Consider the following 17,230-nt stretch of genomic DNA (forward strand, 5'->3'; position numbering starts at 1 on the left):
TTATATAAATGCGTGAGCGAAATAACACAAACGACGGAGACTCATACTGAAAATGCGAAACATTATCGTTAGAAAATGAAGACTTTGATTTCAAATTAAAACTGTAGATTGATTATTTAAATTCGTTTTAAAATCACGTCGGAACTATTTCGATTTTAATGCCGAGTATAAAGAATATGACATGTCAAATTACAAAAATCCCGACAGTTTTTTAAACATATTAGTGTTCGTCAAAATACAACATAAACGGTGCAATTTGAGAAGACTGACAGCAATTAAACTGAATTAAATTCGGCCTAATGCTTGCATTGTTCCTATGACACTTAGAGCTGTTTAGCACTTACGACTCAAAATGTTCTGATTAAGTGTAATGAAGAGTGGCGGTCAAGTTTTTCTAGTTTTTCAACAATACGGAGCAAGTTTCGAACTCAGCTGTCATAAAAACGTATGTTCTTACCGAATGTCATGGAATTTGACAAACAAATCGGCTTGAGCATCGATAATTTATCACTACAGTCATATGAGGGAAATGCTCAACTTTCAGTCGGCCATTCGTGTTAAAGATCCGGAAATATTTAAACTAAGTTAAGATATCATTAGAAGATATGTTCTGACAGAGTTTAATAAAGACTTAACAAAAGGAATGGCCACAAGAGCGTTACCACGGTTTCACTAAGGTAATTTAAGGGAAGCTGCCCGCCCCTTAATGAATTCATTTTTCAGGTCACAGGAACACTTTGTTTTTATTAAGCCGATACATCATAACACAAAATGTTCTAATCAAGCTTCATGATAATTGGACTAAAATGCGACTTCTATAGTGTTGAGGCGGTTTCACTATAGCCATACTATGAAAACTGCCAAACCACCGTGTTTTCATGTTTCCTTACGAGCCGCCCACATTAAAAAAATATTCGAGCAATTATTAAAACAATGTTTTGACCAGGTGTTATAAAGATTGCGCTAAAATAAAGCGTCTATAGCGTAAACACTGTTTCAATCTAGGCATATGTTGGAACTAATTATATTTCCCCTGCTTTTCAACGCACCAGAACGATGTTCTCAATCCGTTTAGCTATCATAACATCTCATTATCAGAGCAAATTTCATGACGATGACGGTTTTATTACGAATATGACCCTAGAGTGTTAAAAAAGGTTTCGTAATGGCCATATAAGGAAAACTTCCTAGCCACATGGAGGCCGTTTTTCTGAACGGATGGAACTATTTTTTTTATCTCAGCTAAGAAATCATTTAAACAAATAGTATTACCAACTTGCGTGAAGATTCGACTAAACTTGTACCACAGATCGTTAAAACGGTTTCCTAACAGCCATATAAAGAAAACTTCCCGCCCAATGGCGGCCATGATTTTCAACTGACCAGAGTCATTTTAGAACTCGGCAAAGGTATCAAAACATCAAATTTGTTTACCAAGTGTCATGAATGCATTGAAATTGTATCATCTAGAATTTAAACACACGTTCATTATATCTGTAAAAGGAAACCTGCACAATTCACCGGCGGCCACGTTTATCAACGAATCTAAACAATTTTCAAACTTTGCCGAGTTATCATAAGTTATAAACATTTGAATTCTAGACAATTGACAAGGTTTTACTATAGCCATGAAAGGAAGACTGGTGGCCATGTTTCTCAACGGACCAGAACCATTTGCAAACTTGGCCGAGACATCAAACAATCAAATATTCTGAGTAAGTTCATAAAGATTGGACTTAAAATGTGACTTCTAAAAGGTAAGCAAAGTTTTACAACAGCCATATAAAGAAACTGCCCCTAGCGGCATTGTTTTTCCCTCAGACAAGCACCATTTTGCAATACGGAACGAGGTTTACAGTGGTTTAAACACGGGTTGGACGGAATGTAAACACACCGTTAAGAACTTCACTTTGCAAATAGCTCAAGTTAATCGAATACATTTGCACAAATCCAAAGTTCATAAAAATAATTCGTGCATTTTGTGCTGATATCTAATGATTAAAGTATAAATCCTTGAATACGTCTGAAATCGGTGTCAACATGTCACATTGCGTGCATCATAACAATGTACATACATGCGGTACACTTCACATATTTGGCAATTTTGGTATATTTGTTAGTTTTGTTTAAACTGTACTGGTTAAATCCATAAACGTTTAATTTTGTGTAATACCCACAAAGTCATGCGATCTTGCACCCTGTATCATAACAACACATATTCCGACCAAGTGTCATTATCGTTTGACTAAAATTGTGATATATAAAGTGTTAACATGGTTGTAATATAATCATATAACTAAAACTGCACCGCGACATAATTGTTTAACAAACGAATAAGTTTTAAACTGAACAGAAATGTTATTAAAACTAATGTTTTGACAAATTTTCATTAAGAATGAACATTAATGCGACTTATATAATGTAAAAAAATTGTTCTTAAATTTTACAGAGTAGTCTAGTGACCTGAAAAGGCATAGTTTTGGATTCGGTCGATACAACATTGTGAAAAATTAGTGTGCTCAGGTAAAAGAAACACAAATATACCTGAGGCGTTTTAAGTTTTAGTTATTTTATTTTCGTAATCTTATTTTCAGAGAAATGTTTGTTTATCACAAACAAAAACTATAATCATTGTAGGTCTGCAAACATAATAAGGTAACATGCACTAAAATAGTGCACTAAATACTGTGGAAGCATTCGTCTAAGCCGGTCATTAACTTGGGAATCATTAATTGTATATTCAAAGTAATTGCTTTCATAAAAAGTATCACACAATAGGAAAAACAAATTCGAAACAAAACATGATTATAATTCGAAAGAGGATTCGTAATTAAGGTTTACTAGTGTAATATGTATTTTATTGACGGCTATTGGAATACAATAATAGCGTAATGATGCTTAAAATATTTTATTTGTGCGATTTTTCTGGTATAAAACTATACGAATCAAAAAGCGCCAGTCTCTCAAATAAAATAAAAGGGAAAACCACATCACTGCGATAAACTAATTGGTTTGTTTCTCTGATATTTTTTATGACGGCATGTTCACATATGTTTAAAAATGAATATTTTGTAAGCCTTGTGCTGTATAAAATAACTAAAATGCACGTTTTTTTAATATATCCGCTATTTCCGCAAAATCGGGAAACAATTTATTGGAATGCGATCTACACAAAAATATAGCATTACCTTTGCCTTATACATAACGAAAACACATTTGACAAAAGAACCTTATTGTATATTTACCTTTTCCCAATATGCAACGTCCACTTAGCTCTAAACGTCTCAGCTCCAGGCACGAATGAAGATCAAATGTAATCTGAGATGCACACTCGTCATTTCCAGGTGAAATTCGTTGGTTTTCTAAGGGTTTCGTGTCATCGATATCAACGTTCAACTCAATGGCATTAGCCGCGTTATTTTCCCAAATCTTATGAAGATCAATAATATTGTTGTTATCGAAGTAGAAGTGACTGAGTTTAAGGGCAATGTCGGAATATCCATTTGCATTAGCTTCTCTATATCCTGCCAGTATGATTCTATGAAACATGATCTTGTTATGGTCATGGCGTTCATGCATCATTATTGATAGCTTTTCCGCACATGATACATCCAGTCCACACAAAAATATAAACACCTGTGATATTTCGAGATGTGCATCAGTGTGACGGTTAAAGTACTCCAAGATAACGCTATCAACAAGATGGGTATTGCGGGCAATATGATAGGCGGCGAGGAATTCCTGCATGCTTAAGTGTATAAACATGAATGATGACGTTGATCGCGTTACAGAAGCGTTTCGTTTTGCAGTTAGTATTCCGCTTTTTAATGCAAAATCCATTAGTTCTCGTCCATCCATCTTCAATGTATTGCTTAATTGCGTAATACTGAACACTATTGAGTTTTCTTTTGCGTTTACAAATAACGAATTAAATGCTAATTCGGCAAGGCGATTCAGGTCTTCCATATTGGGCTTTATGAATTGAGTACATTTTAAGCATGGAAATGGGGGCTGTTCAAATTCACGCATTCCTCTGTTTGCTTTCTTACAAAGACTATCGAGTAAGAGAATGTATATTTCACACTTAGAGCCTTTGAGTTCCATTTCCTCTGAAAATGAACAAACAAGTGCAGAGAGCATCATTGGAGATGACAGTAAATGTGTGAGCTTTTGTTTCTCTATGTAATTCTCAAATGCTGTGTATTTTATTTCAAGATCATCCTCATCTACCAAGCGGCTCAGGATTATTCTGCTAAGCAAAAATGGCTCAATTATTCCTTCCAGTTGCACCGATGTGTATATCTCCGAATTCTTAATATTAACTACAGCCAATTTCCAAGGTCTTGTTGAAAATAGCATCACACATTTGCTGTGATCTACTACCAATGTCGGTAGGTTGTGTTGATCTCCTGGTCCGGTCCACTCATCTAGACCATCAAGTAGTATCAAGCATATTTCACGTTTCATGATCTCATTCACAAGTCTGTACGCCTTCTCACGGTCTTCTCCGAGGGAGTAAATTGAGTCTATTATTTGTTTTTTTAATCATAGTATATACGTCGACTAGTTGTACGGAATGTCTCAATGTAATATGGAACAGGAACGTATAGCCTTGCAAAAAGTCGACATCCCTAAAGAAAAGTGAACTGTTACCAGATGCACTAGATACATGCGATCCCCCACACCAGTCCATGGCCATCTTTGCTAAAAAAAATGTTGTCTTTCCAGACCCCGCCTCACCTTGAAGAAATATTCGTTGGTTAACTTTAGTATCAGTAAAACACACATCCTTGTACAGCCTAACAGGTTTGTCTGTTTTCTTAAACGCCCCTTTATCCTTGCACATTGTCCACATTTTTGGCTGCATATACACATCTTGTAATTGTTCATTGATGTTATCATTCAATGGAGATATTGTCAAGTAATTGAATAGGAACGTGTAAAGCTTCTTTATCAGTTCGATCAGTTCTGAAAGCAAAACGTTACTTATTAATTATAAGTATTAGTAGTAGCATATGTTTTTTACCATTGATCTAGTTGTTTATACTATGTCTGAGTTTTAAACTCAGCCCTGTTATCATAAACAATCTTCATGAAGATTGAACAATACATGTGGCTTCTAGGGTGTTCAAATTACTTTCTTTCTTTAATTATGATCCCAGGTTCGAACTTAGCATATATGTTATTAGAGCATTAGCTCTGAGCAAGATTCATGATCAGATGGCAATGAATATTGTCTCTGTTATATATATTAGAGTAGTACATATTAATTGTTCTATAAAAATAAGGGCTCGTTATTTAAGACTTTTCATTTGATCTTCATATAATGAAAATGATGTTTACTAGCATTGTACAATACCAAATGAAATATACAACTTACAAATGGCCCATGCTTCTAACAAATACTCAAAAGGGCTCATGTTTAAACAAGTATATTCACAGTTATTTCCACATCTATTATAAACGCATGCCAGAGCAAAAAAAAGTATATCAGCAAAGTATCATGCTGGTAGTCTACTCATATGTGTTATGAGTAAATCTATATTTGAACTTAACGGTACACAATACGTATGAAAGCTATTTGCATTTGCATTCATATTTAAATGGTGGTATTTTATCTAGCAAAAGTGTGACATATTATTTTACAAAGTAACACGTATATATATTAGTTTGTGTTCATTTGGTTGGCTAATCAAAAAATTCTATTTTAATTTTAAACGAGTGTACGACGCTGTAACATATTGGAATAATCTTGCTAGAGTTTTGCTAGACAGTCAACATTATTGTACTTTCATATTGCAAAAACGAGATCATATCATTAAACAATTGTCACTCAATTTATGCATTAATGTGGAAAATATTACTTTACTTTGCTCAAGTCATGAACTCAATAATATTTAAAAAAAAATTAATCAGACTTGCACATGTAGTCTGTCATATGTTTCATGTTGTTATTCACAGATTTCGCACCCATCATAATTCAAAGATTGCGAACAACGAAGAAAATAAATGACAACTAACAATTGGACTTGCGACGGACATCATAATATTCAGAGGAGTAATAAAATGCACGTGTCCATCACCAACGGAGAACACATTTAAGATGCAAGCAACTCTAATTCATTAGAAACTTACAACCTGAATACGTGTCATGGTCCCGTGTCATGTTTTTGCTAACTGGATTTCATTTGTATTGCTAACAAACACATTTTACAAAAGTATCGTTCGAACATCAATTAGGAACAAGATGTTAGTGGATATGTATATAATGTTTGTAATTCAATAAAGTACTGTACTGGCATGTGAACAAACTGAAAGCTGCTGACAGGTACACTTTCAAAATATTGATCAAAGTCAGTTTAATAATTTGATAGAATAATATTTGAAGTTACTTGTGTATGTCAATAGTTAATTATCTATTCCCAAAATTGTCAATAACGCGCTTCAAAATGAACTTAAAACCGAATGTTCGTGCTTTTTTTATGCAATAAAAAGTAGAAGTAGTAGTAAAAGTAGACGTAGAAGAAGTAGTAGTAGTAGTAGTAGTAGAAGTAGTAGTAGTAGTAGTAGAAGGAGTAGTAGTAGTAGTAGTAGTAGTAGTAGTAGTAGTAGAAGTAGTAGTATTAGTAGTAGTAGTAGTAGTAGAAGTAGTAGTAGTAGTAGTAGTAGTAGTAGTAGTAGTAGTAGTAGTAGTAGTAGTAGTAGAAGTATTGGTAGAATAAGATGTAATAGTAGTAGTAGAAGATATAACACTACTACCAATACTAGAAGAAGAAGAAGTAGTAGTAGTATAAGTAGTAGTAGTAGTAGTTGTAGTAGTAGTAGTAGTAGTAGTAGTAGTAGTAGTAGTAGAAGTAGTAGTAGTAGTAGTAGTAGGAGTAGTAGTAGTAGTAGACGTAGTAGTACTAGTATTAGCATTAGAAGTAGTAGTAGTAGTAGTAATAGTAGACGCAGTAGTAGACGTAGTAGTAGTAGTAGTAGTAGTAGTAGTAGTAGTAGTAGTAGTAGTAGTAGAAGTAGTAGTAGTAGTAGTAGTAGTAGTAGTAGTAGTAGTAGTAGTAGTAGTGAAAGAAGTTGTAAAAGTAGTAGTAGTATAAGATCTACTACTACTACCAATAATAGAAGTAGTAGTAGTAGTAGTAGAAATAGTAGAAGTAGTAGTAGCAGTAGAAGTAGTAGTAGTAGTAGTAGAAGGAGTAGATGTAGTTGTAGTAGTAGTAGTAGTAGTAGTAGTAGTAGTAGTAGTAGTAGTAGTAGTAGTTGTAGTAGTAGTAGTAGTAGTAGTAGTAGTAGTAGTAGACGTAGTAGTACTAGTATTAGTATAAGAAGTAGTAGTAGTAGTAGTTGTTTGTGATGTTGTTGTAGTAGTAGTAGTAGTAGTAGTAGTTGTTGTTGTTGTTGTTGTAGTAGTAGTAGTAGTAGTAGAAGAAGAAGATGAACTAGTAGTGACAGTAGTAGTAGTAGTTGTAGTAGTAGTAGTAGTAGTAGTAGTAGTAGTAGTAGTAGAAGTAGTAGTAGTAGTAGTAGTAGTAGTAGTAGTAGTAGTAGTAGTAGTAGTAGTAGTAGTAGAAGTAGTAGAAGTAGTAGTAGTAGTAGTAGTAGTAGTAGTAGAAGTAGTAGTAATGGTAGTTGTTGTCGTAGTAGTAGCAGCAGTAGCAGAGGTAGCAATAGTAGTAGTAGTAGTAGTAGTAGTAGTAGTAGTAGTTGTAGTAGAAGTAGTAGTAGTAGTAGTAGTAGTAGTAGTAGTAGTAGTAGTAGTAGTAGAAGTAGTAGTAGTAGTAGTAGTAGTTGTAGAAGTAGTAGTAGTAGTAGTAGTAGTAGTAGTAGTAGTAGTAGTAGTAGTAGTAGTAGTAGTAGACGAAGTGGTAGAAGTAGTAGGAGTATTTGTAGAATTGTTAGTAATTGTAGAAGCAGTAGTAGTACTAGTAGTAGTAGTAGTAGTAGTAGTAGTAGTAGTAGTTGTTGTCGTTGTGGTTGTTGATGTTGTTATCGTAGTTTCAGTAGCGTGTTTATTATAAGTGTTATAATTACAATAGGTCGCTCACCTGAAAAGCGAAGGAACAGAACTGTTGCTGTGTTTCGAAAACCATTTTAAGATTCGTTCAATATAGACAAAAACGTGCTCAAAATGACGTGTACAAACCTGTCGCTTATAGAGTGTTCGAAAGCTGTTCAGTTTATATTAAACTAGGACCTAGTTTTTGACCCACCCAATATGCCATCATAACACATGTGTGGCAAATTCATAACTTGTGAGCAAAAAGTGTGGCATCTAGAGTGTTTAAAAGCATAATCTTTAACTATGATCCCACGTGACTCAGTTCCGACTTCAGTGGAGCTATCACGGGGGCAATATTATCAAACAGAACCTGTAGAGTATCCCATCCTATTTCTTAAATTTGACTTTGAGACCATATGATCGACCCCAATAGGTCTAGTTTGGAACTCCGCTAAGATATCATTTGTTTGAAGATATGTGTAATAAACATTTCCTCCATAATGTTCACGAGTTTCAGTTTTAATTTGACCTAGTGACATAGTTTTGATCTTGTGTGAAGCAGTTTTGCTCTCGACTGCTATATAATAATAAGTTATGATAAAATTTCATAAACAAAAGGAAATACACGTGGCCTAAATGTTGTTAAGCATTTTTAAATTTGACCTAGTGCAATAGTGTGCGCTTCACATTAACAAGTTTTGAATTGAGTCGATATATTATTAGGACTATATTTTTTCTGACAACGAATCATGACGATTGAGTAATTATTAGGCCTCTAGAGTGTTCATAATCTTTTTCTTACATTTTACCTTGTAATCGTGATATGACAATTGCTACAGCTGGTTTGAGAAACGTTCAGAATGATTGTGCTATAAATGTGACTGCAAGAGTATCCACAAAGTTTTACTATTACTACCATAAAATAAAACTTACCCACTTTTTGTTTCAAAAACGTGAACATGTTAAAACTAGGCTAAAATGATATTAGCACAAAAATGTTCAGTGCAAGTTTCATGATGACTAGGCACACAATGTGACTTTTAGCGTTTTCAGAAGGTTTTAATAATGCCATATAAGGACAACTGCCCATATTTTGTTTCCATAATTTTCGAAGGACCGGAATACATTCTAAACTCCGATATATAATTTGGAAAATGTTTTGGGAATAGTTCACAATGATCTCGCAAGAAGATGCAACTTCTAGAGTGTTTATAATTTTATTATTTATGTTGATTAAATGGCCTCGTGTTTGACCCACATTTTCGATCTCGTATGAGATTATGCTCGTATGGCGATACATGTGGACTTAAGAATGTTCACAATATAAATATTGATAATGTATGATGGACAAAATCCGTACAACAAAAGGTGATCTTAATAGCACACCATGAGCACGATGAGCCCCGGTGAGCGAAAGATGATGTCCGTTCACTAATGTTAACAACAATAATAATATTATGTTTTCTAAAACTTGATCACACAACGTATTGTGTATTGCAATTAATTTTACGACCTTTCTTCGAATACATTTTAATTGCATTTGTGTTCATGTAATATGAAATACTGGAGACTCTGACTCTTAAAATAATGTACTTTCTCTCTGGTCGTTCATGTTACAAAATACAATTAACCGCATTCAATACGTTTACCAAATAAGCTTGTTTAATCACAATTTACATGACCGAGCAAAGGCTCCAAGTTACCACTAAATCCAAATGAAACTGAATTGTTTTGATCAGCTTTTGTGTAGTTTCGCGAACCATTTCATAATTCTGAAAGGATAAGTTGCCTCTTGAGTGCAGGCAAGTTTGTATTTGATTTGCACCAATGACATTGTTTAATACAATATGTCCAGTTTCGAACTAGACCAATGTATAACTTAAATAAATAATTAATAAAAATAAGGCAGTACTCTAGAGTGTTCAAAACGTTTTTCTCACATTTGACCTAGTGAGTTATTTAGCACAAGATCAAGTTTAGAACTCAGTCGAGCTACCAATGGGAAAACAATTTGCGAAAATTTTCCAGGTGACTCAGTTTGGTACTCTAAAAATATATTCTAGGACATGTTTTCTGGACAGATGTCATGGGGAATACGTATGGCCTATAGAATGTCCACAACCTTTCTTTATTGTTTTGACTTTTTGACCGAGTTTTTGACCCCAGGTGACCAAGTTTTGAACTTGTTCCTAATGTTGTTTTTTAACAAAAACTTATTGAAAAACAACCTTTGCTTAACCATTAGTCGCTTGCAACTTAACATGATTCGACAATGACCCGCGTAAGGAGTTGACAAAAATTACATAAAAGTGAATACATGTATCAGTGATAAATTCCATAACAACAGTATATGCATTTGGTGTTAAAGCACTACATTCACGCAGTAACTTTGTCATCATTATTATTGGAACCTTTCTTAAAATATTCAATATGAAAAGTTATAAACAAACCTAAACCTTTCAACGTCTCAAAAGGCACACTTTTGATTTCACAAATTATTCAGTCCAAAGTATAATTGTATTTCACTTGTTTAACACTGTTTTGCCAATCCTGTTTGTTCACAGATTTGTTTCTATCCCCGGCTTCAACATGTATGGCATTTATTTTCTTTATTCGGCATTACGCATCGGATATAACACAAGTCCAAATTTAATTGATCGGACCATTTGCCACTCCATACATTTAAATATATTTCTTAACTGTTTACAGCATTATCTTTGTTTAGCCCGTAATTATCAATAACTGGTATATTTTACATTACTAACTTGTCGAGATCAATGTATTGCTATTATAATCATTTTAAACGTTTTAAGCGATTTGTATCTACTGTTTAAGGAAATAGCATGCACCTCGTATTAATTTATTAAATGATGATTCTCAGTTGAAGCATTTTGATTTGCACGATGTGTTTGGAATTATTAATACCAAATGCACATTTTTAAAGTTAACCGTTTTGAATTTGCTGCGATTGATCAGTTACTTACCTTTGTATAAAACGTATTTATAGTAATATATTCACAATATACATTATTGAAAATATAGAAAAAATAATAGTATCAGTTTTTAACGAGTACAATTTCGTTGAAGTAAGCATTTTATGTGTCGTTGAATTCAAATCATATTGGGGCATTTATTGGAACAATATATAAAGGCAGTTTTTAAATCTTAAATTTATCATAACGTGATGGACATTTCCTCATGTTTATATATATTTGTAAGCATAATTTGAAGTAAATTTAATTGTATTTTAATACTTTAACACGATGGCGTTTCATTCCAGAAATAATGAATTATAAAAGGTAAAGCTTATGGTGAGCTATTGTTCCTACCTTAAAATATATAAGCTGTTTGTTTTAATGGCGAAATATAAATTCCGCTTTAAAAAAGAGAAATTAACTTTAAATCAACTGCAATGTTTTGTTAGCTGTGGCTAAATTAATTATCATTTACTTGTTTAGTAGCAGAAAAAAATAATAAGCATACTCTTGATTCTCAACAAACATGCATCACGTGCTTATTTAACTAACATATTGATAACGCTAGTACTAAACACGAATGTCGGATACTTAGCAACACGTGCGTGGACTGATGGTATAAGGTTCAAGTACTACTTTATTTATGACGTACACAAGGAACAGTTTATAGATTCACGCTTACCTGTACTTAAGTATAAATCTAAATTAGATGTATGTTCTGTGAATAATGTTATAACAAGCCCACACTGTTTTAAAACTATTTTGAATTCACATACCCTGGCGTTGCGTAACGTACTCGTCTTGTCTCGGTGCTTGCTCGGCAATTAGATGATCGATTTTATTATTCAGAGATTCAGTTTGTGACAACATTTCGGTTCTTAGCAATGCAGTTTGTGACAAAATCTCAACAGCGCACTCTTGCTGATTTTCTGTTATATTCATTGCTGCGTATTCTATTTTACGTCCGGTATCTATTGCAGATTTCTCAACGAACGCTGTAAGATCGGTTTCAGAGGCCTTCATGTCGCCACCCAGAAATGATGTATGCGTTTCCATTACAATAGTGTTGTGTACGTTGACAAAGTTTTGTTTTTTGAAACGTTTCTGAAAAAAATTGTGAGCCAGATATGTTACAATACCTAATAAGGCGCATAGACATAACGGAATTAATGAGCTGGTATCCATGAAATGGCACGTGTCTGCATCATTGAATAGTTCTTTTAAATCAATGTTTTCCATGACCGGCGTTTAAAGGTTTGTCAAAGATCAGTGATATGGAAGTCCGCACTCCACCTGAAATTATCAACATCATAATTAGTACTTTACTATTACTACTGCTACGCCCTCTACTACAACTACCACTACTTAAACGACGACGAAGATGGTTTAAAGGGGTAAATGTTCACTCATGTGTTAATTGAACATTAGTTGTTATCCATTGTCGATAACTATGTCTTGTCTTGTAAGCCGGTTTAACATGTCAACGTGTACATGTAACTAACGATTAATGGATTGAGTTAACCTTAAATAAACGAAGCAAAACAATATTGTTTCAAGAAATTTCTTATTAAGAAATTCAACATATAATGAATTTTATTGTGATAGTATTTCTGGCACACGTAAAGATGAATATTCGAAGACGATTGTATGCTTTACAAACATGATACACCGTTTACATATATCATGAGAACCGATATTATCAATAATGTGGGATCCCATAATATTATATAATCTATACGCGCTGTTGTATTGCAACTAGTAGAAATATGCTACGCACATTAAGAAAAGTCACATTAATGCTGGGTCGATGTATTATTTTACTTCATATTTGAGTAACATACAGACGTTCACAAGTTTTTAAATGATTTCTATCTATTCGAGAAATAATTTGATATATTTGAGCAACGACAAATAATCATAGTTATATTAACAATATTAATACATAAAATAAAATTATTACAATGCTAACAGAAAGTTTTAATATAAATTATTCTTTTTTGATATTCTCGGGTTTATTGCTCTGTGAACGCTCATTGATGACAACGTTCCCTTGTGCTATCTCCGGACTGATAAACACATAAATTAAAGGGGACACACGCCACGAAAAAATGTACATCACAATAACATATACAATGTCCATCAAAACAGCTAAAATGTACATCACAATAACTTATACAATGTCCATCAAGAATGCTCACTCTAAACTTGTATTTAATAATTCCATATAAGACATTTTTATTTGGAATGGCGAAGGGGATATGACCATTCTATACTAATCAGACACTGACAGGTATATGTCCATAAAGCATTTATGCAATGGCAGATTGATGACTAGTATCACAATTAACATAATTTGCTGACACACTCTACTGCCCCATTTACATACTGGTCTATATTTTATTTATAATATGAATGTATAGTATTTAATGATTACTCATTATACAATGACTTCTATCAGTTGTGATCATATATTATAAAATATAATGATTTACGTATGCGTGACACTTAATTGCATATGACCTCAGTTTAGTTGTGTGCATGTGTATTGACTTTTCTGTTAATCAGAAATACTCATGGACTGCATTTGTAGTGTTTATTGAATGTATGTTGAATGAGCCTCATGGCATGCAATAAAGAAGAATAAAACAGTGATTGCGTAAATTGATTTATATTGTTTCGTAAGTATTCAAGTATCGCTTGATAGCAGTAGTAGTAGTAGATGTAGCAGTTGTAGCAGTAGTAGTAGTAGTAGTAGAAGTAGTAGTAGTAGTAGTAGTAGTAGTAGTAGTAGTATAGTAGTAGTAGTAGTAGCAGTAGTGGTAGTAGTAGTAGTAGTAGTAGTAGTAGTAGTAGTAGTAGTAGTAGTAGTAGTAGTGGTAGTAGTAGTAGTAGTAGTAGTAGTAGTAGAAGTAGTAGTTGTACATATAGCAGTATTGTAGTAATAGTAGTAGAAATATAAGCAGTAGTAGTTGTTGCTGTTGATGTTGTAGTAGTAGTGATACTAGCCGCAGTATTAGTCCTAGAAGAAGAAGTAGTAGTAGTAATTGCATAGGTAGTAGTAATATTATATAATAATTAGAAGTGGTTTAAGTAGTGGTCTTACTGTAATCTATTAGTAGTAGCAGATGTAGTAGTAATATTATAGTAGTAGTAGTAGAAGTAGTAGTAGCCGTAGTATAAGAAGAAGTTGTAGCAGTAGCTGTAGAATAAGTAGTGTTAGTAGTAGTAGTAGTAGTAGTAGTAGTAATAGTTGAAGTAGTAGTAGTAGTAGTAGTAGTAGTAGTAGTAGTAGTAGTAGTAGTAATAGTAGTAGTAGGAGTAGTAGTAGAAGATGAAGTAGTAGTGACAGTAGTAGTAGTAGTAGTAGTAGTAGTAGTAGTAGTAGAAGTAGAAGTAGTAGTATTACTAGTAGTAGTACTAGTAGTAGTAGTAGTAGTAGTAGTAGTAGTAGTAATAGTAGTAGTAGTAGTAGTAGTAGTAGTAGTAGTAATAGTAGTAGTAGTAGTAGTAGTAGTAGTAGTAGTAGTAGTAGTAGTAGTAGTAGTAGTAATAGTAGTAGTAGTAGAAGTAGTAGTAGTAGTAGTAGTAGTAGTAGAAGTAGTAGTAGTAGTAGTAGTAGTAGAAGTAGTAGTAGTAATCTATTAGAATCATATATTTCGTATTAACCAGGGAGATATACTTAATACTGTGTCCCTAATATGGACACATATTTTATTAACTATTGAAGAAAGACAGCATTTCTTATTAAAGTATGTTAAGGCTCCGACAGCGAGCAACAAGTTGGCAAAAGAACAAAATCTGTGTACGGAGGTTGATAATGAGAAATTAAAGGAACATTGTATTACAATTACCAAACACTGAAAACCGGACATGGAAAGCGTTGCATAAGCGTAAATTTGGAAAATCTGGTTGGAAGTATTGCCAATTGCAAACATTTTTAACTGTACTCAAGTGATTTTAAACCTATTTGTTTCCAGCTGCAACGCTATTATTAATCATTCCCAAAGCAACTAAATGACTAAAATTAGATTATATATGCCACGTCTGTGCATCGCTTTTCAGCAGTTGGACTGAGCGAGCTCCAGATGAATTACGTATTACAATTAAACGAAGTTCTTCATCGGCTAAAAATGAATGAAAATCGCTGAACATCGCGGGACACAGATGGTTACCCTACGTTCACGTAAGGAGTTACCTGATAAAGTATTGTCCTGATTAAAATTTCGTGCGCGGATCAAAACTCACTTAGTATTAAAAATATTAAAATAAAACTTAGAGACTCACACAGAATATTGGAAACAGATATTGAAAGCCAGTGCAGAGTACATCAACTCTTTAATCTGTATTTTTAGAGTTATTGCACTTTTAAGCACGTGCATATTTACATATAATTAAACATACATTTTCAGAACTCTTATTGACAGAACATCAGTCTTCGCATTATTATCTTCACTTTCTTTCTGTATATATATTTATATTAAATAAGACGTACAATTCTAGTGAAACATCAATTCAGCTTTTATTGGTGTTGTTTGTTGTGCATACACATACACATACTATCAAATTGACGATAAAAATTATTGTTTACATTTTCATAGATTTCAATTAAGCTGAGAAACTCGGATTCAAATGACCCCTGGTCTGAAACTTTTAGGAGTCATAAAAACATTTTTAGCGCGCCTAAATTAATGTCATCGTGTAAAGCCACAAGAGGAAGTGACACATCGCTTTAAATCTTTAAGGACTTAATAAAGATATGATTTTTTAATAAACAGTTTCCTAATATCGAAACAAAATTATGAACAATATGCACTAGATATAAAACTTGTAATGCATCCGAATTTCAATAGCAATGTTGCAATACAGAGTCAAAAAGACAACGATTAATAATCAATAGCTATAAGCTGATAACACAATTTCAACATTAAGAGGTAAATCCATTCATAAGTTATGTGACACACGTGCGTCCCTGTTTGCATTAATTAATTTATGTAACACATATGGGACCCTGGTTGTATTATGTGTTATGTGACACACATTCGACCCTCTTTGCATTCATTATTTATGCGACACTTATCCGACCCTGTTTGCATTTATTATGTATGTGACACACATGAGGCCCTGTTTACATTAGTTATTTATGTTACACATATTCGACCCTGTTTGCATAAATCATTTATGTGGCACACATGAGGCCCTGTTTTAAAGATGTTAATGTGTATATCATGAATACACTTTTACAACTATTAATGACAAACTCACAACATACATCTTACTTTATGGAGTCTGCCACTAGATACTCTAGTTATTTTCAATCTGAAAATAAAACAACGTAAATTGCATTTTTAAGGAAAGTATTGTTAAAATTATTAAGGTCTCCCATTTTGATTAATATTTTTCAAATGCTAAGAAACAATATTCGCACAATTTGATCAAATAGGTAAACAATAAACATTTTTTTCGTAAGGTTTCGAATTGTGAACGCATGTCTTTTTAACCAAACACAAATAATACCAAAGTCACAACACACTAGAGAACTGTAATAATCATGGCAAATCAAATGGCTTCGATTTGACAATTAAACAAAATCTTTGTAACAATACAAGTCAAATGGTAAATGTTGTGAAATAAATAAGCCAACTTTATGATGTTTAGATGTTGTTATAAGTTTATAGACGTAATTTTCCGTAATTTAGAAATTAATGTTATTTGCTTATATTTGATATCATTATATTGTTAAAATGTGTTCCAAGTGAAATCACTTAGTGTTGGGGATTATTACTAAACTAAGGGTGCGTCCATGTATGTAATTAACTTTTTTTTGTACTTTGACATAAGCCATTGTAATGATGTATTATATTCGTAACTGTGCGTTACAATGTGATAAGGGGTAATATTTAATTAGTTTTCATTAAATAAAATACAATAATTAACTAATAAATATTATTTTAGAATACCAGTTTTCGCTAACCAACACACGAAAACTATTATGCCAAAAAATGTTGTCCCAGTGTACGCTCCCTACACAAGGTATCGATAACCATACATAATTCGTTGAAAATAGCAAACACATTTCTATACATTAATGTATTATGCTTAGTATAAGCCTGTAAATAACATGAATGCTTACATAAATATAATCCGATTAAACATATGTTTCCTGTAATAACGATTAATACATAAGGAAACATACCTGCACACTATCTACTCCTTTGCGAATACATATCGGCACGCTATCTGTTCTCAATGCAATACA

At 33.0% G+C, this 17,230-nt stretch overlaps 3 protein-coding genes across 4 annotated transcripts in view; 1 reads left to right on the plus strand and 2 right to left on the minus strand.

Moving 5' to 3' along the window:
• Positions 1 to 3,558, minus strand: part of LOC127843705 (uncharacterized) — a 253,090-nt gene extending 249,532 nt beyond the window's left edge. For both annotated transcript variants that reach the window (XM_052373440.1, XM_052373441.1), the window contains exon 1: positions 3,246 to 3,558. In XM_052373440.1, the coding sequence (XP_052229400.1) occupies positions 3,246 to 3,549 (304 nt within the window). In that variant the 5' untranslated portion in view covers positions 3,550 to 3,558. The remainder of the gene's footprint in view (positions 1 to 3,245) is intronic.
• The window catches only part of LOC127843709 (endonuclease/exonuclease/phosphatase family domain-containing protein 1-like), a 560,124-nt gene that overhangs the window by 289,332 nt on the left and 253,562 nt on the right, over positions 1 to 17,230 (plus strand). The gene's annotated exons all lie outside the window — the stretch shown is intronic.
• On the minus strand, positions 3,570 to 12,431 carry LOC127843711 (uncharacterized). Its single transcript, XM_052373454.1, has 2 exons — positions 11,751 to 12,431; positions 3,570 to 4,968 (listed from the first exon to the last, which is right to left on the minus strand). Exons 1-2 carry the CDS (start codon positions 12,211 to 12,213, stop codon positions 4,496 to 4,498), a joined length of 936 nt encoding a protein of 311 aa, XP_052229414.1. The 5' UTR covers positions 12,214 to 12,431; the 3' UTR covers positions 3,570 to 4,495.

The sequence above is a fragment of the Dreissena polymorpha genome, chromosome 9 (genome assembly GCF_020536995.1).
Source record: "Dreissena polymorpha isolate Duluth1 chromosome 9, UMN_Dpol_1.0, whole genome shotgun sequence".
NCBI classification, from domain to species: Eukaryota; Metazoa; Mollusca; class Bivalvia; order Myida; family Dreissenidae; genus Dreissena; species Dreissena polymorpha.